Source organism: Eumetopias jubatus, unplaced genomic scaffold, assembly GCF_037043125.1.
Source record: "Eumetopias jubatus isolate StellerSeaLion01/CBP00866 unplaced genomic scaffold, mEumJub1_p1.0 scaffold_8, whole genome shotgun sequence".
Classification (NCBI taxonomy): Eukaryota; Metazoa; Chordata; class Mammalia; order Carnivora; family Otariidae; genus Eumetopias; species Eumetopias jubatus.
In genome coordinates this window covers 72,235,540-72,259,737 of record NW_028274814.1, presented here as the reverse complement: position 1 = coordinate 72,259,737, position 24,198 = coordinate 72,235,540, and the positions used below count along the sequence as shown (strand labels likewise).

Here is a 24,198-nt window from a genome sequence, read left to right as displayed (position 1 = left end):
ATACCTTATATTTAGGGGAAATCACCGATATTTTTCATGAAAAATATACTATCAAATATATATACAGATAGATATCTTCTAGTGACAGAAGATTAAAGAGGATGGACTAGCACAGGAACTAGCAGAAAATACAAAAGTATATAACTTTCCAACATGATTATAAACACACCTCTTCTGTGCTGAAGAATTAGAAGTGAAATGTCAGTGTGGACTGCAACTTGAAATGGTTCCAAAAAATGTGTGTGTGTGTGTGTGTGTGTGTGTGTGTGTGTGTGTGTGTGTGTGTGTGTGTGTGTGGTATTCATCATATTCTTCTTTCAACTTTTCTATAAGTTTCAAAATTTTCAAAATAAAAGGTTAAAAATATATCTTACAATACCTATAAGGCAATCTGAATCAGTACATTCTCATTAGTGGAGGTTGTAAAAGAGGTTTTAAAAATACATACTTCTATGTTGAGATTGATGGAAAGAGTACGTTTTGCTTCTTTCTGGAGAGTAGCTTCTACTACTGACACTGGAGCCAGACCTGCTGTGTGGAGAATCCTTCCGACCTACAGGTGATTCTCTGAAAAAAGGAGTGTCTCTTTTATGAGGAGACCGGTCTCTCGTGTAATGGGAAGAATAGAAACTTTTTCTTCTAAAGCCATCTCTCATGTCCCTTTGAAGAAAAAAAAAAAGCAAATTATACCCTGTAACTTACATACACAATACAAATGGCAAAAGCTTTGATTATAAGCTACTCTTTACATTGTAATCTTGGTTCTCCCCCCCCCCTTTTTTTTTTAACCACCACCTAATTTTTCTTTCTTTCTTTTTTTTTTAAGATCAAGAGAGAGTACACAAGAGGGGGCAGAAGCAAAGGGAGAAGGAGAGAATATCTAAAGCAGACTCTGCACTGAGCGCAGAGCCCAATGTGGGGCTCAATCTCACAACCACAAGATCATGACCTGAGCTGAAACCAAGAGTCAGATGCTTAACTGACTGAGCCACCCAGGCACCCCATCACCTAACTTCTAATGTCAGTCCACAAAATGAAACTTTATCAGTGATGTATGATTTAGAATGCATACATTTTTTCAGTTTGGGGATAGAACCAGGTAGTTAAGATCAAGTGACTTTATTCTAAGCAAACACAGAAATGTTATGATGTGAAAAACGTAGTCATACAGTCTCTACTTCTGTTTGCCATTAACAATATTCTACATAGCTACCATACTCTCAAAGACATCTAGAGAACACCAAAGATTTCCCAAGTGAGACATATCATGATCTCTTATCCACTTCCAAGTATAGTACACACTACTGGTATTCAACTGCTGTGATTTTGCTTCCCATGTTCCAATCTGGCAATCTCTACAGACATTTTTGTTGTCATAACTGGAGAGGAAGGGTTGCCACTGGTGGGGAGGACCAGGGATGTCACTAAAATCCTACAATGCCTAGGGCAAGTCCGATACAAGCACACAACAAAAACTATCTGACCCAAAATGTTAGTAATGCCAAGGCTGAGAAACGCTGGTATATACCTATTAAGTCCTTGCTCTCTTGAGTTTGCATCCTTAGTGTACAGATTGTTGCTTATCTCTAACCACCAGCTTTTAATCACCTCTACTTTTACAAATTAAATTTCCGTATTAAGCAATATCATCAATTCAATGTAGAAAGTCCGAAGAGTAAAACTTTATAAAGCAAAACTAACTTTAAAACATCAAAGCAAACCAAAATTACTAAATGAAACTATCAAGATCTGAGCCTCCATTTAAAGGAACACTTGGCATCAAACAGGTTTTAATTGAAGATTTAGCAAGTGTATTTCCATATTAAAATTAAGGAACATTGCATTTCAGAAAGAAGAATGCTAAGAGACAAACCAATGACATGAAATTTCAAATGTTCAGAAAATTTCAGCATATTGATCAGGAGTCCCTAATATATAAATAGTTATTAGCAGATTAATACCCAAAATATATTGTCCTTACAGATACAATTACAATTCTCTAGACCAAAGTAGAAAACAGCTAAAACTCATTTTGGATAAATGAACTCAGACAAAATACTAATGCCAAAATAAAGCATTCAAAAAATTCTAATGCATTCAATCTCAATCAGCAAAACTACAGAAGCCGTATCGACATCACTGAGAGCCCAGTGGCTACATATTTATTACACAGGTCTCAGGACCTGTACCAGGGGCCAAGGACCCAATGATAAACCAAATGCATGCAGTCACTCCCCCGTCATGAAACTCATGCTAGAAGAGGCGGATTTTAAACAAATTAACATAAAACATGCAAATGTAGTCAAGCGTGTACACAGGGAGACTAATTAGGAGCTTACTCATGCAGACAAGAGACGGTGGTAGCTTAGATAAGGCCAGAGCGGGGGAGCACTTTAACACATACAAGAGTGCATCTTTATAGACTCAATGGGACATGGTGAATGTCTGACTAATGAGTGTTAAGAGACAGGGGATGCCAAGATGATTCCAAGAATTCTGGCATGATGAATTACTGAAATGAGAAAAAGAGATTTGAGAAACTGGGGTTTGGTACAAGAGCCACACTTAGATTTGAACATGTTAAGTTTGAGATGCTCACGTAACAGCCAGTTAGTAGGCAACTAGACACATCAGTGACAAGATGAGAAGGGATTTTTTGGCTATTAACTATAAATTGTTCTCTAAGTAGGCAGTACTTAAAGCCTCGGGTAGGGCCCAGAATCTAGGACTAAAAAAATTACACCGGAAGAGAAATGGGCTGAGAATGAAAGAGAAGAGCCACAGAAACATGAGGGAAACCAGTAAGTTATCAGGGAAGCCAAAGAAAGACTGCTCTAAGGAGATTTCCTACACTGAAATTAAATGAGCTCTTACTGATAACTTATCTAGGTAAGAAGAGCAGCAGGCCCACATGCCCAGGAAAGACTGCCTACTTTGTCCAGCAGGAGGCAGGGTGGGGGAGTAGACAAAGTACTGAACTACAGTTTCCTAATCCTGACACCAGATGGCGGTAAAATCACAACAGCATAGTTTAGAACCGAGTGGCCTGGGGTGACTGAATATACTTGGGGGAAGTACATGTCAGATTTTTAATATCTCAGAGTAGAGTAAGGTCTCTCCTCCCCTTCACATCAATCCCTCATATTTCTCATCAGATGGAGCAAAAACATCACAACCAGCATCATCTACTTTAAGTATCCCTTTGATAAAGTGGTAATACTAGCCATGTCATTTATTCATGTTAGTGTGTATACATATTTTTAATATTTCTATCTCTTTTATCTCTATATTCCAATATATGAAAAGCACTATGGGGAATTACCCTGGTTCTAAAGAAGCTTAGTATGTTGGGGCGGGGGGGGGGGGCGCAAGCCCGGGGGAGTAAATGTTCCAGAAGGCTGAGAAGGCTGGTACTGCAATTCACAAGAGAAATTTGTATTAGATGGAAAAGTGATCTGGAGGATCTTTAAAAAAAGATAAAATTTATATCAACCTTGTTGAACAGAAATATAATCAAGCTACAGATGTAACAGCTATATTTAAAAAGAGAAACGGGCGCCTGGGTGGCTCAGTCAGTTAAGCATCTCAGGTCATGATCCCAGGGTCCTGGAATCAAGCCCCAGGTCGGGCTCCCAGCCCAGAGGGGAACCTGCTTCTCCTTCTCCCTCTGCCCCTCCCCGCAGGGTGCCGCCCCCCTGCCACTCATGCTCTCTCTCTCAAGTAAATAAAATCTTTAAAAAATAAAAAAATAAAGAGAAACAGGTGAAACTGATTTTAGCAATACTTTTTATTTAACCCAATATATATAAAATATTATCAACATGTAAGATGAAAGCAGAGAGGGAGACAAACCATAAGAGACTCTTAATCATAGGAAATAAACTGGGGTTGCTAAAGGGGAGGGAGGAGGGGGGATGAGGTAACTGGGCGATGGACATTAAGGTGAGCACATGATGTAATAACCACTGGGTGTTATATAACACTGATGAATCATGGACCTCTACCTCTGAAACCAATAATACATTATATGCTAATTAATTGAATTTAAATTACAAATAAATTTTAAAAAAAGGACTGACAAGCCGTTAGGAAACAAGGAATCTGGGTTGTTCCAGGAGGGAAGAGAAAGAGTGGGGAGGGGTCCATAAAGGGTGGAAGGCTGTATGGAATAGGACCCCCAAATCTTAAAAAAAAAAAAAAATCTAAAAAAATAAAATAGAATTTAATGAGATATTTACATTCTCTTTTTCACCTTAAATCTTGAAAATCCCAGTGTGTATTATATACTAACAGAATATCTCAGTCTGAACTGGCCATATCTCCAATGGAACTTTGGCTACCAGCTCCCATATTAGACAGCACAGATTTACATGGTAGGGAAAGTATTCTAAGTTTCAAGAAAAAGCAAAAAAGTTTTAAAGGATATTAATGTGAACAAAAATAAAAGTAATCAGAAGAGTGAACACTTTAAAAAGCATTTACTAAAAAGCAAAGGAAGAGAAGTCTTAAAAGGTAAAGGAAAGTTAATATATACTACATAGGCTGGAAGAGATCTCTGCATTTAGTGACTTAGGAGTCATTTGACCAGGGAATGGGCTGTCCAATAAAAACTTTGGAAACCAAAGCAGATTATAAAAAAAAATCAAGATATATTTACTAAAGGAGTTGAGCCATTAGTTTTCTTCCAAAAAAGTCTGGCAGAGGAAGGAAGGGAGAGAACTGGAACAATACTTTAAGAGAAAGGGTTTATTTGATCATACAAGTAAATGAGAAATAAGAAGTAAAAAGGGCGCCTGGATGGCTCAGTTGGTTAAGCGTCTGCCTTCAGCTCAGGTCATGATCCCAGGGTCCAGGAATCAAGCCCCCACATTGGGCTCCCTGCTCATCAGGGAGTTTGCTTCTCCCTCTGCTCGTGCTCTCTCTCTCAAATAAATAAAATCTTAAAAAAAAAAAGTATCATCAACTGCCTGCTGCCACCCATTTTATGTGGCAGACACTGGTCCTATGGATTCTGCTGAGAAACTTTCAGAGCAATTCAGCCCATTGGATGTATACTCTTAATGTACTGAACTCTGTCTCCAGAAATTCTAGCCTCTTTTCAGACATGGAAAATCCACCTTAATTTAGTGTTAAGAAAGCAGATACAACTTTGTCTTCTTTATTAACAAAAATCATACAGTTTCTTCCAATTAACAGGAAATCTCTCCTTTTAATGTTTTATTAACCTTTTACTTCTGTGTAAGGTTTAATTCAATCTTTCTCATGCAAAAAGTTTAGCTTCATTTTAAACTCTCTTTGACCAAAAAAGAAAAAAAAGTATCATCAAATCAGGAGGGAGAGGGATAGAGAAGACTGTGAGCCAGAAATTATAATCATCAAGTAAGAAAAAATTTATCAGAGAGTACAAAGGTAAGGACAGGGGGGAAAAATGGGGACGTTCAAAGATAACAATGGAACAGTGGCCTGTCAGAAGCATGCCCAGAACTCATCTGATGAATCAAGGAATTTGGAAGCAAGTGAGTTGGGAGGGCAGTTAGGTTCCAGGTATGTAAAAGGGATAAACAAAGAATGGTAGAAAATATATCAACTCTATTTTGAAGTGAAAAGATAAAGTCCTTGCCCCAGGCTTATGTTCTAATGGGGAAAAGAGCCTATAAATAAAACATTTCTGAGTGACAAGTAATATAAAGTAAGGTGGATGTGAAGGAGGCTATTTTAGATAATATGCTCAGGGAGAACCTTTCTGAGAAGGTGATATACGAGCAGAGATAGGATAAAAGAAATGGAACCTCACAACAAGGTTGCGAAGAGATCTGATGTATGTTTATAGTGATCAGACTAACTGCCCTGTGAAAGTATCGTATGTTAAAGGGAAGGGCATAATGATGAATCAGAGGGCCTTCTTAGAGTTCACAGAATTATAGAGCACCAAAGTTTCAAATACTAACCCTGTATACAGGGCTTAACAGAAGCATCACCTACTAGAGAAAAGAAAGGGGGTCAGGGCATGTTAAGGCCTTCGTGAACCAGCCGCCTAAGTACTGAAAGACCCATCCAAAGTAACTATTATCTTCATGAACTTAAGCAAGTTACTTAACCTCCCTGTGCCTTAATTTCCTCATCTATAAAGTGGGAACAGTACTACCTACCTCACAGAGTTGTTGCAAGGAGTAAATGAGATAATATATGTAAAGTGCTTAGAACCGGGCCTGGTACACAACACTCAATAGATGTTAGCTACTTCTGCTGACAGCATTACTATGATTTCTATCAAATCAATAATGGTTTGCAGCAAAAAACAACTAAGTATGCCAATGTGAACTGCTTGATAGTTTTATCCTTCAGAAAAGCAAAACTACGGAATCTTGTATATTGGCAGGAGTTTAAAACCTACTAATAATAAAACCTCTAGAACAACACTTCAAGTTGACTTCCCAAGGAATTTACTTTACAGAGGATGAAATGCAGATAATTCAATGTCAAGAACTTCAGCTATGGAGTTCACAGAGTACAAAGACATGAAGCACATATAAAGTGAAAAGGAGGCAGAAAGACCACTCATTACACTGGGGGTCAACAAACATTTGCTGTAAAGAGGCAAATAATACTGAGACTTTGTGAGCCATACGGTCTCCACCACAGCTTTCAACAACATTCCACCAGAGCACAACAGCAGCCATAGACAATAGGTAAACAAATGTGCCTGGCTGTGTTCCAATAAACTTACTTACCAAAAAAGACAACTGGTCAGATTTGACCAATGGACTGTAGTTTACCGACCCTTGATCTAAACAGTTAAAAACCTCCCGAAAGTTTTCAATCTAATAGAGAATAAAGAGGTTACTACTTAGAGATTCATATTTCTCACAGAATACAAAGAAATACATGGAGATTTTTTTCCATCCTATCCCTTGCCCATCCCTTAAAATTCTGCACTTCAGAAGCTATATTTTGGAAAGCAATTACAGAATGATAGAGGGATATGTTTTAGCTGACTTATACCTTCTTTTTTACCAGAGACCTGACTTCATAATAAAAAGCTTTTCTCAAAATACATTCCAAAAGATACTAATCCACAAGACGTTGGTATTTTTCATCTCACCACAAAATCCAAAGAGGGGGTTCTACGGGTAAATAACTTTGGGAAACATGAAGTTTAATAAAGTTAAACATATTTATTTACAGTGGCACTTCTAAGAGCATTCCTACCGGCAGATGCAGATTCAAAAGTTAGTTCATTTGCATATATATGGCCTTTTGACCTTAATTTGCTCAACCTCTCTGAGCTTCATTTTCCTAACTTCTCCGAACACAGCAACTTTGCAATGAATGGTATCTATTATTATAGTTTCAGGCTTTTGTCATGTTGTTGTCCGTGATCTCATTTTTTAACCTTTTTAAACTTTGGGTTAACCTTTTAACCCAAACACATGGATCCTCAAGTTTTAAACATTTTACCTAACTCTGAGACAATTTAGGGAGAAGAATGATCAATTCTCTTCTTATAACTCATATCATGATAAATTCGGGTTGGTTAAAAAGCTAAATGTTTGGAAGGGACAGAAGGGAAAGACCCCTCAAGAGAAAAAATACTAAATAATTATAAGCCTATTTTGTATCAAAATACCAAGTTTTAAACTACATGCTAAAAAGGGCTCTAAAGTTATAAATTACAATTGGATTTAAAGCAAATTTCCAATTAAGGGGGTAAATCCTAATACCAATGGCAAAGCCTTAAATACTAATGTTTCATAATTTAATGCATGCTGAAAAAACTGTTGAATAACATGAACATACCAATAAAAAAATGGTGAAGGATATGAAGATAATGGGAGACAAAACAAAACCAGGTATCACATCCCTAAATATGTATTTAAGATAACCTGTTCTTTTAAGTTTTCCCAAACAAATAGGCAAATGATCTCATCCAGTAGTGAAAACAAGGATAAACAGACACGTAAGCTTCCTCATGAATAATAAACAATTTGGATTGGCCTGGAAATTGCTAGGGATTCAATGGTCCTAAAAATGGAAAACACTACTCTAGTTCACAAAACAGGGTTAAACTTCGAAAGTCCACACAGAGAGCAAATACTAGATAGAGATGGAAGTATCATACTTTTCTGACTGTCAGAATGCCTTTCTTATCTTCATTAACAAGTTTCCTTTTTCTCTCCTCTATATATGTCTGTACAAATCTGGCTTTTGCTAGGCTCAATTTAATGTCACAAAAGGCTGCAAAATATTTGGTTTCCTTTGTTTTCGTGGTATAACACCTGTTTAAGGTAGTTTGCATTTGGTTTCAAACGTCAACCATGAGTTTCAGTGTTTGAGGGGAAAAAAAGCAATTATTGAAACAACTCACGAATTCAAAATAAGATGGGCATTTTAATGTTTATTACTTTTCATTTAATTTTCTTTCCATCACAAACAAAGGTACACAATAGCTACCATGAATAATGGTGGGTACTCTTTAGATACTGAAAGGTACTAGAACACATTATGTTAGTTTTATGAAACAAATGAGTCCGAATTTTCTTAAATTTTTGTCTTCCACTATAATTTATGATAAATCTAGGTTAAAAATAGATATTCAAAGGCTGAGTTTTTTCTTTTTAATTAAGACAGTACAGCAAGGGCAAACGGAACAACCTTATATCTTAACCTTACGCCTAAACAAAGATTTATCTATAAATTTCTTTTTATTTTATAGTATTCATAGATTTACTTCAACAAAACACGACTACCACACCCAAAACCACTTCTACATCCAAAAATTGGGAACTGAGTAATTCCAACTATCTCAACTGCAAGAGAAAATCTAGGAAAACTAGACTTTTTTTTTTTAAAGTAAACTGCTGAGAATCATCAAAGAGCTAAGACTATAATAAAGAAGTATGGAACCAAGATGCAAGACAAGCAGGAAGCTCAGAGATCTGGACCTATTTTTATTGAGCTGCTTTTCTCTTTATATATCTGCCAATTTCAGAAGCAGCATCTCAGAGGATGAAAAATGATTTTGATGGCATCACAGGATTAGGGTATAAAAACAGAGTCCAGATCTTACCAAGGAAGAAGGCTGAAAGCTTAATGGGCTACATAATAACAGCAGGGTAAACTGGAAATGAACTAGCCTGGCTTCATAGGACCTAAATTCTTTCAGATGACCCTAGATTGCTAATGACTCAAACCCTCTGACATACTTAGAGGTTTCCGTTTTCCTGACAATTAGTTAAGATTCATTAAAATTACTTCAAATGTAAAATCTCATTTTTAAAAAGAAAATCTAAGTATTTAAAGTTACAGAGGTAAAATAAATTTAAGCTAGACATTAAAATACAGTACTGTTTCCTGAAGAACTGTACAAATTAAAACAAAGCCATATATACAATTGTCATTGAGTACTTAAAATACAAAACATGAATCCCTAGGTTATCATTAATTTACTCAAAAAAATTAAAGAGGAAAAACTGGTTGATAGAAATATCACAACTTTATTCATACTATTTTTTTAAACATGTATTAGTCCTAACACTCATAATTAGCTATAAAATTCCATCGATATCAACCAGTATAATTTTCTTTGTGCAAGTAATCATCTTGATTTTAAGAAAGAATTTTGGGTTTAATTTTAACAATAGCCCTGAAGCATGCTGAATAGAGCAGGATACTGGAAACTTGGGCATATTTTTTAATGTCATTCCATACATCACAGGGTAAAAATTTTGCACTGTATTACCATGCAAAGAAAACTTCACATCAAAAACCTTCAAAACTATATATAGGGTTTCCAGCTATGTTGAAAATGAGGATATCAATACATATAAAAGATTCAATACAATAAATTATAAGGCAAATACAAAAGAGTCTTTGAACATATATAACTAACAGTACAACTAGAATACTTACCATAAAGACAAAAAAAACCAAAAAACCACAAAACCCCCACATGTTTAACTGATGTTTTTATTACCAAAAAAAGTACCTAACCTGATAGTTAAGACAGTGTCTTCGACTATATCACAAACATTTCAGCCATAATGCTGAGCATGTATAGAAGGCAAAGTCACCAGAAGAATGGAAGATGGGAAGAACTAATGCCCTATAAAGCACTGTTTCTCAAAATGTGTTCCTGGGACCATCTACACTTAATTACCTTGAATGCTGGTTTCAAAAGTAGATATATGAAGCTCATGAGTCTCCCCTTATTAATATACATCCCTGAGGTAATTCCAGCCCCTCACACCAGTCAAACCAGACAAGCTGTGATGGATCCCTCAGTTTCCGTGGATATATTTACTGGTCAAGGGTAAAATTCAGTAAAGTAGAGGGGAAGAATAGCGGGGGGTGGGGGAAAAGAAAGCATTTTACTTATTAGGACCTCATTTTTCTTTCCTTCCCACATCCAACATGCACAAATATTCCACATAAAATATTAGTTACTTCATTTCTAGTCAACAGAAACTTTAAAAAGGAATTAAGATTTCAAGAATCATATTGGGGCACCTGGGTGGCCCAGTCGGTTAAGTGTCTGCCTTCGGCTCAGGTCATGATCAGTCCTGGGATTGAGCCCTGCATCAGGCTCTGCTCAGTGGGGAGCCTGCTGCTCTCTCTCCCTGCTGCTCCCCCTGCTTGTGCAATCGCCCACTCACTCTCTCTGTCAAATGAATAAAATCTTAAAAAAAAAATAATTTTGACAAAGTGGCTTGGTAACTTATAGCACGAACTTAAAAATAAGTTAAACACAGACCTCAAATGTCTTTTCTTAAATGTGGAAACAAGAGTACCAGGGGCACTATGATTTAAGATAAGGAATTTCCCACACTATCTTTTATTCTATACTACCCCAAAAAACCAAACAATTATCTTGCAGCAAAATTGAGAAGTTTGGTAACCCAAGGTCCGGGCTCTTTCTACAAAACAACAACTTTACATCAAAAGCATTCTAGGCACGAGATATGGACTAAGATCTCCCAGCTAGAGTATAGATCTTATCTGTGTTATCCACAGTTTGATCTCTAACACCTAAAAGAGTGCTGATTCTTACTGAGGTCAAGATATGCCTAAAATGTTATAACATAAATACCAAAAAATGTAATCTTGATTCATTACACATAAGAAGTTTATCTGTACAAAATAGTCAAGGGCAGGCATTCCAGGGTGAGAGATTCTGCTCCACACAATCACCCAAGAACCCACGCTTGACCACTCTATTTCAACATGTGGCTTCCAAGGTCACATGTCTGCTGTCATTCCATTCCAGGGCCCATCGTGCAAGATGGGAAAAGGTAAATGTGTGTGGAAGAATACATGTAGAAGTAGAACTCCTATTCACATTACACTGGAGATAAATTAGCCATGTGGCCACAGTTAGCAGGAATGAAGACCTGGAAATGTAGTCCACCTATGTGCCTAAGATGTGTGGACAACAGGTAGAAGTGTTCTCAAAACAGATTTATTTCATTTCAGTGAAAAGTTTGGGATTCCCAAATGAAGATGTGTCTAAAAGATGGTTGGATGTAGAAATGTAGCGCTCAGCAAGAAGCCAAGGCTATAGATACAGATTTATCTGTCACCAGCATCAGACAGTATAGGGCAGTGTTTCTCAAACTTCATTCTCCAAACCTTCCGCATCACAATCATCTGGGGGGCTTGTGAAAATACAGATTCCAAGTCTCCACTTACTGAATCAGAATCTCTTGAGATGAAGCCTGGAAATTTTCATTTTTAAGGAGCTTCTAAGTGATTCTTATAAACACAAGTTATAAAAACATAAGCAAAGGGTGCCTGGGTGGCTCAGTCGGTTAAGTGTCTGCCTTTGGCTCAGGTCATGATCCCGGGGTCCTGGGACAGCGTCCCACATTGGGCTCCCTGCTCAGTGGGGAGTCTGCCTCTCCCTCTGCACACTCGTGCTCGCTCGCTCTCTCAAAAATAAAGAAAATCTTAAAAAAAAACCACCACCACCACCACCACCAACAAAAAAACCATAAGCAAAGGAAGTAAATGCTGTCAAGGATAAAGACAAATGAAGTTACCATAAATGAGAAAAGGTGCCGAGAAGTCATTGTTAACATGAACCTATGGTTTTGTGACTGTTGTCACTCCATACTACCTATTACACCAGTGGTTCTCAAGTCTAGCTTCACATTAGGACATCTGATGAGCTTTTGAAAAATACTGATGCCCAGGCCAAGTAAATCAAATCTCCAAATGTGAGGACCAGGAACTTTTTAAAAAAAAAAAAAGCTCTCCACCTAATTGAGAGCATAGCGAAGGTTGGAAACCACCATCTTAGACAAGCTGCTATTACATGCTCTTCATTTCAGAGTCCCAGACTGTTGCCTTACTCCAGAGACTGCAAACTCTGGTTTTACTTAGTTGTAAACACTGAAAACTCAAGAAATTTAACATTTTAAAAATCCGGGTTTCTTCTTTTGAAGTAGGCCACAGTATGCTTACATTCCCAAATAGCAAACATCAGCTTTGCACCAAGTAGCAGCTGCTCCAATCTGCCCCTCAGCATTTGTTTACATTCCACCGAAGGGTACATGAGTTATTTCCACGAACAAAGGGGGGCATTACTACCACAGATACACGCATATGTTAACTGCTTTCCTGTGTTACAAGTACTTTATGCTTAATAATGGTATTTGTGTATATACAAATAACAAAATACAGTAATTTGAGTTGATCTTGTAAATGCTTTTACAACCTCAGCCTCTTCATAAGCCAATCCTTCTAACTTCCTTAAGTGAAAGCTGGTATTTGAACACAAATACCTCCCCTAAAACTCATGAGTACTAAGCACGCACTGATGACTGCTTCAAGGTCCTGAAGTATACGACACAAAGGATTATGGTCTAAATCCCCCATCCTCTAAGAAAAGGGAAAAAGAGCCCAACAAACTCTTTAAGTCTATGCTATTCCACTACAGCCCCACATTGCCCGTATTACCAACCTTCTGATAATTTTCCCACATTTCCTAAACCCAAGGATGCAGTATGCACTGTAACACATCCTATCCACATCATGGGTAACTCAAAATTCATGTGGATCATCTGTGCAATGGTATAGCAAGTCCTCAACTACCTCCTACCTCTTCACAATACCTTAGTCACACACTTAAATCCTAAACCTTGCCACTTATTACCCAGAAGTGCTCTTCTTCAGAATCCAATACTGTATTCTTATCACATCTTATCCTTCAGTTTTCTCACTCCTATAATAATTCCATCTCATAGATGCCTACAAGACTCCTTTATTTTCTAGCAAGCCACGAACCCTGTCCTAGCCTCACTTATTTACTGCCTTTCCAGCTTCAATTAACAGTATCTGAAGCACTGTGAATACCAACAACTTCCCATCCTGGCAATTCTGATACATCGTCTTAGCCAACCCCAAACCTGAATTAATTCCAAAATCTTTTATTTATTCACTGTTATAGTTGATTGTCATAAGCCTACAGATTGAACGTACTACAGACACATGGTCTCTAATTTCCACTGCGCCTTCAATTCCACTAGTAATATTTTTACTTATCATTAGTGAACTCAATCTCCTATTCACCTCAGCAGCAATTCTAATATCCGGATAATCCTCCCAAAGTCCTCTAACCTAGCACCAAAACTTTCCTTCTCAACGAGCTACCTCATTTCCTAAAAAAATACAGCAGTATTCTGGCATGAACTACTTCAACTGCCACCCCAAATCCCTTCTCCCCCAGTCTGTCTTCATCTGCCCCATCCTTCCTGTCCCAGTATATGAATTTTCCCTCTGTTAAAAGCCCCTCAAATCAATGATCTTTCATCCTGGTCCTCATTTATCTTGTCTTCCCTTTTCTGCCTTGTATCTTGAACTTTTCTCTTTTCACTTCAACCTATGAATATGCTCAAGTCACTGATCACCTTTAAAAAAAAAAAGGTTTTAGATGATCTTCCTTTAGCCAGTGTCCTCAACCTTCATTCACCTCATGGATACTTGTAAGTCTCCTGTATTCTCAACATATAGCATTGCCTACTTTCCATCTATTTTTAAAAAACATATCCACTCATGTTGAATTTACCACCTCATATCTCATTCATCCTGACACAGTCAAACACAAGATATTTTAATCTTTATATTACAGGAGTACTCAGTTGCATCAGCCATTGGTGACCCCAAATATTGTTTAAAAAGTTTTATTTTCCATCACTTCCATAAAGGCCAAGGGTTCTGACCTCAGTTCACTGCTCTTGTCTAACTACATCCTCTCCTTGGACAATCTCACTTTGGAATGCAGCTCCTCCCTTGAAACCATTCCTCCTATATGCCAATCTCAGATAATGGTTATTATTATACACATAGTAGACAAAACCAAAAATCCAGATAATTCCCACATCTTTATTCCCATATCTTGCTGATTTTTTGCTTCCTAAGCATTTATCAAATTTAACCCTTTTTCTCCATTCCAACCTCCCCTCTCTAATTCAGGTATTCATGATTTCTTTTTCTATCTCCAGTGTCACCTTTAAAAAATGATCCTCTAGGGGCGCCTGGGTGGCTGAGTCCTTAAGCATCTGCCTTCGGCTCAGGTCATGATCTCAGGGTCCTGGGATCGAGCCCCGCATCGGGCTCCCTGCTCTGCGGGAAGCCTGCTTCTCCCTCTCCCACTCCCCCTGCTTGTGTTCCCTCTCTCGCTGTGTTTCTGTCAAAAAAATAAATAAAACCTTTAAAGAAAATCATCCTCTAGGAGTGCCTGGGTGACTCCGTCAGCTAAGCATCTCACTCTTGATTTAGGCTCAGGTCATGATCTCAGGGTCACAAGATCAAGACCCAAGTGGCATCGTGCTCCGAGCTCAGCAGGGAGTCTACATGGGATTCTTTCTCTTCCTCTCCCCCTGCTCTCTCTCTCTCTAAAAATAAATGAAAAAATCTTTAAAAAGTCATCCTCTACATTGAAGACAAAGGAAACTACATTCCAATTGGGTTAGCCTATCTACCAGGTTAAACTTTTTCAGGAGCTCCCCATTGCTAACATACTAAAACTGTATTTTTAAAACTATTTATTCAGATTTGTTATAATTTAATTCACAATTCCCTAGGTCACATATACGCATCCATTAATACCTCTACACATCATGCTTTATACAGCTTTGCTCATGTTCCTCCTTTTGAAGGAATATGTTCACTATTACCCTTCTTCTGGTCAACCCTTATTTTTCCTTCAGGTTTTATTCATGTTATCTGCTCCTACAGGAAATCTTCAACAAAAGCCCCCAGAACAGGGTAAATGCTTCTGTCTTCCTACAGCATTTTATGCAAATTCAGCATGTATCATATTCGGCTATCTTCTTGTGCATCTACTTCACTCACTAGATGCTAAGCTAGTAATATAAGCACAGTAGCCTATACAAAGTAAACACTCAATAAATATTTGTACCACTGAACTAATAAATCAAAGACGTTTTATAGTATTTTTCTCTGTCAAATAGTATATCACCTAAGAAGATAAAAATCACTATAATAAAATTCAAAATTAAACCTTTGCTTTAGGGCCGCCTGGGTGGCTCAGTCGGTTGGGCAACTGCCTTCAGCTCAGGTCATGATCCCAGGGTCCTGGGATCGAGCCCCACATCGGGCCCCCTGCTCAGTGGGGGGCCTGTTTCTCCCTCTCCCTCTGCCTGCCACTCTGCCTACTTGTGCTCTCTGTGTCAAATAAATAAAATCTTAAAACAAACAAACAAACACCTTTGCTTTAGGGATGCCTGGGTGGCTCAGTCGGTTAAGCGGCTGCCTTCTGCTCAGGTCGTGGTCCCAGGGTCCTAGGATCAAGCCCCACGTCTGGCTCCCTGCTTGGCAGGGAGTCTGCTTCTCCCTCTGTCCCTTCTCCTGCTCATCCTCTCTCTAGCTCTCTCTTGTGCTCTCTCTCAAATAAATGAAATCTTTAAAATAAAAAAAAACTTTGCATAAAAAAATCAATAGGTATAAAAATACTAAACTACTTAATCAAAATTTTCCATATGCAAATACAGAAAAAAAACCCTCAGCATTTAAAAATAAAGTATGCTGACCATGTAGTGATACTCTTGTTCTATATTTCTAAATACTATTTAATACTTTACATCAGTTCCACCCTAAAGTTTATTCTAAGGCCTCATAACTACAGGGAAAAAATGACTGTTAAAAACTACCTCATTCAGTCTAAATTAATAACCCTTGGTAAAGTATAACATGTTCCTTGAATACAAAATGAAGTAGATCCTAATATATTCTGAATTTTATCTACAAGTGTGTTTCGAACAAAGAGATGATAAGATCACTGTATATACAGAACCAAGATGAACAGATGATGATATGCTTGAAATGTGGATAAATTATCAGGTATGCGGCTCTATTAAAGAAAAAAGTGCTAACTTTCAGAGGGAGGGTGGGAGTGTGGGAGGAGACAGAAAACAATACATTCAGGATGCCTCGGTGGCTCGAGAGGGTGGGAGTGTGGGAGGAGATAGAAAACAATACATTCGGGATGCCTCGGTGGCTCAGTCAGTTAAACGTCTGCCTTCGGCTCAGGTCATGATCCTGGGGTCCTGGGATTGAGTCCCACATCAGGCTTCCTGCTCAGTGGAGCCTGCTTCTCCTACTTTTCCCTCTGCCTGCCACTTCCCCTGCTTGTGCCCTCTCTCCCTAACAAATACATAAAACCTTAAAAAAAAAAAAAACAACAATACATTTTTTCCTCTCTTAGCTGTTATTTAATCCAGTTGCTTCCAATGACTCCATACTTATTTGATATGAACCACTAATATATATATGTTGGATTTACAAAATACATAAGGTGCTGTAGTATGAAACACATAAAACAGAAAGAGAAAAAGATTAGGTAAATTATAACCCAAAAGTTCCACAGCTAGTAACAGACCTGTGGAAGATGGTGTGAAGCCAGGTGGCCCAGTAGCAGCCAGTGGTGGCAATCTGCAAAAGTAAAGTGCTGGACAGAGCAAGAAGGAAGACCCAAGAGGTCAGAAGACTAACTATGTAAAGAACGTGAGTAAAAATATTGAGGATACTGGTTTCAAGTCTGGGATCAGATTTTTACCCTACTGACAAGCTAATAAGTTAGACTGTTACTGTCTCATGGATACTGGTAGAAGACACAAGATTCCTGAGACAAAGGATTTTATACAGCAAGCAACATAGCATTGGCTTATCTGCACAAGCCTGTTTCCAAGTCCCACAGAAATGATGTGATATAGGCCAAGATCGATGCTACACACATAGTGGGTTCACAACTAAGGAAAACTTGGGGAAGCCACTATTTTTACACCAAGCAATAAGCAAGCCTGCTATTTGAAATAGAGGAAGAACTACCTTATCTTTCAAGAATGCTCACTACAAACTCCACTAAGAAACAGCATGGATAAAAAGTGGTCAGGGCCTTGTCTTGGCATATCTTGGCAAGATGTGTAGGAGTGCAAGAGACCCACAGAGGACTGTCTCTTCCAACAACTGGGAGCCAGGTTTTTCGCTGACAAAAGAGGGGGTAAAATATGGTATGGAAAAGAGGAAAGGATACTGCCACAAACTCATGGTCGTCAATATATGTAAATAACGTATAAACACAGATGTAAAAGAGAAGAGAGAGTGTGTGTGTGTGCGTGTGCGCACTAATGTCCAGATCTTGGACTTTCCACTAATAAGAATCTGTGCTCCTTGGAGAAACAGCTTAGACTTTAGGCCTGAGGCAGGAAAAAACATTAGAATAACCTGGAAAATCCTGCATCCAAAGGTAAGAAAGTGATCAAAGAATGATGTGGACAAGTTATATAACAAAACAACACTGATTTAGCAATGGATTCTTAGATATGACACCAAAAACATTAGCAACAGAAGAAAAAATAGAGAAATCAGACTTTATTAAAATTAAAATTTTGAACACTGAAGGACATTATCAAAAGAACAGAATATGTGCAAGCCATATATCTGATAAGGATTTAATATCCAGAATATATAAAGAACTCCTAAAACTCAACAACAAAAAGACAACCTAATTTTAAGATGGACCAAAAAAAAAAATGAGTAGATAACTCTTCAAAGAAGATATACAAATGACCAATAAACACATGAAATGTTGCTCATCACTAACTGTTAGGGAAATGTAAATCAATCCATAATGAGAGGCCACTTCACACTTACCAAGACGACAATAATAACAACAACAACAGAAAGGATAAGAATAATATAAGGTCATATGTCAATTATACCTCAAAAAAAAAAATCCACATAAAGCCTCTGGAAACAACGAAAACAATAAAAAAGGTAAGGACAACAAGTTGATTACGCCTCAAAAAAATTCACACAAAGCCTCCAGAAAAGCCTCTAACATTATAAAACATACCCATATTAATACGATTTATCAGAGCACAGTAAATGAATTGCCACAAATGAACAACCTCTCCAGAGTCAAGTAGATGGCACAAGGTGATTTACACCTATCACATGAGATAAATAAATGATGGAAAAGATCAAAGGAAATGCTGGAATTGTTAATATGTACAGGGCTCCACTGAAAATCTTCATAAAACCATTTAAAAGAAAATACAGGGAGTATTTATTTAAATGAAAAGAGGTACTGCATGCACTGAATTTCCAAAGTAGCATTCATTTTCACACACACATAATAGATTTAGCTAAAATTAGCTTACATTCCTTTTTTTAAAGGTCTTAAAGGAATATAAGTTTCAACAAGATTTCCTTGAGCTGCAGTTTAGCACTGAGTTTCCAAGATGCCTGAGTTTCTAGGGAAGACCCTTCCCCTCCATTATTCACCCAAGCATCATCTCAAATTCTCCACCTGCCCTCCCTTCACCTCAGGTCTTAAAGAGGAAACATAGAAGAGCTGTGCCACACCAGCCCTCTAGCTGCTCTCTGCTGCCTCTTACTTTGCTCTACATATTCTATGCAAGCTGATGTCATTCCTGAAGTAAGAGTCATCCATCCCCTCCTGCCTGTAAAGCACCCGAAGCCCAATTCAAAGATCACTTTTATACCAATCATTCCTCCAAATTCATCTCCAGGCCTGACCTCTATGCAATTTTATTCCCTCTCTCTGTCTGCCAGACTCCAGCAACTCAGATGTCCACTAGCACCTGTGCTTCGGCCAAAATGGCCTCATCACATACATACTATGTACTTGCTTGCTATGTCCCAGCCACTTAACTAGTCTTCCTCTAGCTCTATCCATCTCTTCTGACAGAAATGCTAACTAGCCTTCAGAGTTCAACTTGAATGATCCCTCCCCCTCAGTCTTTCCTCATCATCTTATCATCATTCTTCTGAATTCCTTCAGTGTCAGAACTTACCCCAGTAAGTACAACCCAGCCCATTCTACTTTGACGACAAAGAACATAACCTCCTTCTGGTAGCTCTTATTCGCTTTCATTCTCACAACACCATGTAGTAGTTTAAAAAATATACACTGAGTGGGGCACCTGGGTGGCTCAGTCCTTAAGCGTCTGCCTTCGGCTCAGGTCATGACCAGGGTCCTGGGATCGAGCCCCACATCCGGCTCCCTGCTCAGCGGGAAGCCTGCTTCTGCTTCTCCCTCTCCCTCTCCCCCTACTTGTGTTCCCTCTCTCGCTGTCTCTCTCTCTGTCAAATAAATAAAATCTTTAAAAAAAAAGTACACACTGAGTAAATGAATCAATCATTTCATTACACAGATAGTGCCTGTGAACATTTTAGGCCATAACTTGCTATATTATATTTACAAAATAACTAGAACCTGAAATGACTGTAATCTAGGTTTGAATTTTTAAAAGCACTTAACAGAACACCCCCACATACACATACACACACAATAATAAAAGGAATATAACAAGTGGTGGTGAGTAGGTGAAGAAACTGGGAATCTTGTACACTGGTGAGAATGCAAAATGGTACAGCCACTACAGAAAACAGTTTGGCAGTTCCTCAAAAAGCTAAACATAGAATTACCATATGACCCAGCAATTCTACTCCTAGGTATGCACCCAAAAGAATTGAAAACAGGGACTCAAAAGAGATACTTATTTGTCAATGTTCACTGCAGCATTCTTCATGATAGCCAAAAGGTAGACACAACCCAAATATCTGAGAGAAGATAAATGAATAAAATGTGGTAAATATATAAAATGGAATATTATTCACCATTAAAAGGAATGATGTTCTGTTACACCATGATGTTGAAAACATCATGCTAAGTGAAAGAAGCCAAACATAAAAGGACAGTATTGTATGATTCCAGTTATATGAATACCAAGAACAGGCAAATTCTTAAAGATAAAAAGTAGAATGGTGGTGGGAGTAAGGAGGCATGAGGAATGATTGCTTAACAGGTATAGTTTTTGTTTGGGATGATGAAAAAAAGTTTTGAAAATAGTGTTTGTTAGTGTAACCATCTTACCCCACACTGTGAATGTAATTAATGCTAGTGAATTGTGCACTTAAAAATGGTTACAATGGCATATTTTATGTTATACATATGCCTCTACAACAAAGTAGTTTTTGAAAAAACACAGAAGCTAACTTGAAGGGATTCTCACTGACCAAATTTCAGCATCCTAATAATGATAGCAACAGATTTTAACACATTGGAAATAGGAATCCATGAGTCCATACTGATATAAACAAAGTTTTGTTTGTTTTTTCTTAAAGGGGAAGGTGGAGAGAAGAGAAAGCTCTTTCTCACAATGGATAACAGGTAACACTATGCATAATAAATACAGAAAGAACAGTCTAATTACAAAATCACCATTACAAACAATTATATTGATAATTCAGGCAAGAAACACCAATGAATACTAGAACTAGTGGATAAAAATGGGATGAAGAATGGCATACTTGCACAGTTTCAAAGCATCTCCCCAACAAAACACTAATGTCAGGCAAAGGAAGAGGCCAACTTCACAGAGAAGAAATTTTGCAGACCCCATCTTAGTCAAGCGATAAAAGTCAACACCACCAATAAGGGAACAAATCAACAACACGTGCAAGCTAATAGGATGCAATAAAAAGAATACAGCATCACTTCAGGGATTGTACTGGCACAAATGCATAACTGAAATCTAATCATGAACATCAGACAAACCTAAATTGAGAAAGTCTACAAAATGTTTGCCCTGTGTTCATCTTGCCTAAAACAGTGAGCCACAAAAATCAAGGAATGGACTGAAGAACTGTTCCAGATTAAGGAAGTCTACAAAAATATGATCTACGAATTCAGAGCAGATCTTTTTGCCATAAAACACATTATCGGGGCATTGTGGGAGACATTACTGGGGTCTCTAGTTTTTTATATTATTCTCGCCACTTTTCTATAAATTTAAAAACTGTATCAAATAAAATGTTTTAAATAGTCTAATGTTTTCTTTCCACAATATAAAGAGTTATCATGTACACCCCAATAAAAACAAAAACACTAGTTGGCATGGTTTTCCTAAATACTCAGAACCTTATTCGCTTACCAATATATACAAGTATTCTCTGCATGGGTTACAATGCGATGACTTTTTCCCCCCTAAAACAAACAGTTATTTTCTATTCACAAAGTCTTCAGCGAGATCACGTAATAGGGAACAAACTACAGCCAGAAAGATGCTAGCCTGGAAAAGCATTAGCTTCTGTGATAACCGAATACCCGAAATGTCATGAGGACACCCAGACATCAAGTGTAGGTATAGACAATGTGGAAGAAGCCCCTTCTACACCACTACCATTTCATTTTTCTTCATAAAAAATGTTTTGTTTTTTATCTGTTTATGATGTACAATTCATACTAAAATGTAGGCTAATGAGAGCAGAACCTTTTTATCCCCAGATGCTAGAAGAATAACGGACATGTACCAGTCACCCAATAAATATTTATCAAATGAGTGAATATACCATACAGAATGAACTCTATACCAAAAAAACCAAGCAGAGTACGAGTACAGACACTGCTCTGTGATCACAGAGTAACTAAAATACACTGTGTTGGAATCAGTATAAAATTGTCATCTATCAGGGGCGCCTGGGTGGCTCAGTCAGTTCAATGTCTGACTCTTGACCTCAGGGTCATGAGTTCGAGCCCCACAGTGGGCTCCACACTGGGCATGGAGCCTACTTAAAAAATAAAAAGTTGCTATCTATAAGAATCTATGGGATACAGTTATAGCAATTCTTAAAAGAAATTTCAAAACTCTACTTATACTCAAATAAGATGGAAAGAAAAATAAACAAAATATCCAAATTAAAATGTTAGATTTTTTTCAAAAATTGAAATGTAAGTGTTACAAGCCTTTTAGAAGACAAACTGAAAATATCTATTAAACTGTCCTGTGACCCATAAATTCCACTTTTGGCAATCTATCCCATAGAAACTAAAGTACTGTTTCATAATGACAACATATACTCAGACTTATTACAACACCGTTTTGTACTGGAAACAAAGTGGATATTCATCAGTAGGTGAACAGCTAAATTATTTGGTATATCCACATGATGGAATGTAACTTAGCCATTAAAAAGATTCAAGTAAAAGTTAAACCAAATAACTGGGAGGGATTTCCACAAGCCACTGAATGAGAAAAGCAACTTACAGTATAATAATCTCATTAACAACAAATACCCCAAATGTTTATGAATATAGAGAAAAATATAGCAGAACATACACCCAGCTGTTAACATGAATGTGGGAAACAGGGAGTCCCATATGATTTTATTTCATTTATGTAAAATTATATACACACACAGGAAAATAATAAAGTGCTAAAAAAAGATAGGAAGGGAGAACAAAGATAGAAACAAACTATTATTTTAAAAATTGAAATAAATTAAAATCACCCTGAGAACTAACTGTTCCTTTGGAGTGAATATAAACCACTGGCTAATCTAATCAAGAGTTTTCTTACATTTATGCTTTTCATATTTAGGTCTTTATTATACCAGATATTTTGATACACCAGGTCACTTTTTTTCTCAAATAGATAGCCATTTATTCCAACACTTTACTGAGAAGTTCGTTCTTTCCCCCATTTGATTTGTAGTGCCACTGTTACTATATCCCAAACTCCTGGGTATATCTAGGTTTGTTTCTAGACTCTACCTTTTTCACCATTTACATTACTATAGTTTGGTAAGTTTTGATACAGTATATTGAGTCTTCCCATCTTTTTCAAGGCTACTTTTGCCATTTGGCCCTTTACTCCTTCATCGTAATTTTAGGAACAGCTTGCCAACTTCCATAGAGAAAAATCCTAGAATTTAGACTAGAACCAAACTGAATGAACACGTGGATGTGAGAATTGACATCTTCATGATACTGTCTCTTCCCAGCCAAGGATGTCACATATATGTTGCTCCTTTTACTCAGGTCTTTTTAAATGTCCCTTAGAAATGACTTGCAAGGGTGCATGGATGGCTCAGTTGGTTAAGCGACTGCATTCGGCTCAGGTCATGATCCTGGAGTCCTGGGATCGAGTCCCACATTGGGCTCCCTGCTCAGCAGGGAGTCTGCTTCTCCCTCTGACCCTCCCCCCTCTCATGTGCTCTCTCTCTCATTCTCTCTCTTTCAAGTAAATAAATAAATCTTTAAAAAAAAATGACTTGCAATTCCATCTACATAAGTCTCACACACTTTAGATTTATTCCCATTACTCCTTTAGTTTTTATGCTATAGAAAATATTTTTAAATTAATTTTCTAACTTATGCTAACAGCTGATTTCATTATACTAAACTTTTATTTTATTAAAAAAACTTTTTATTTTTATTAGAACTAAACAGTTCAAATAAGTCTATAGACTCTCTTGGATTTTCTACATAATTTATCATCTGTAAATAGCTTTCTTTCATTCTATCCCTTACTACTTTATTTTTCTTGTCTTACTGTGGAGGCTGAGACCTCCATTACCAGGATGAATAGAAGCAGTGATAACAGGCATCTTTGCTTTGTTCTGATTTTAAAGTAAATGCTTCTAACTCTGCCATTTAGTATAGCAAATACCCATTTATCAGATAAAGGAAATTCTCTTCTATTCCTAGCTGTCTAAAACTTACTGTGTTATGTTTAACACAGTAATTAAATTTTATTAAAGTATTTTTCAGGGGTGCCTGGGTGGCTCAGTTGGTTAAACGGCTGCCTTTGGCTCAGGTCATGATCCCAGGGTCCTGGGATCAAGTCCTGCATCAGGCTCCTTGCTCAGCAG

The 24,198-nt window shown here is 37.5% G+C and overlaps 1 protein-coding gene across 6 annotated transcripts in view; it reads right to left on the bottom strand.

Annotated features, from left to right (window-relative positions):
• Positions 1-24,198, bottom strand: part of PPHLN1 (periphilin 1) — a 142,017-nt gene that overhangs the window by 85,677 nt on the left and 32,142 nt on the right. For all 6 annotated transcript variants that reach the window (XM_028123152.1, XM_028123153.2, XM_088026009.1 and 3 more), the window contains one exon: positions 449-660. In XM_028123152.1, coding sequence (XP_027978953.1) covers positions 449-660 — 212 coding nt within the window. The remainder of the gene's footprint in view (positions 1-448; positions 661-24,198) is intronic.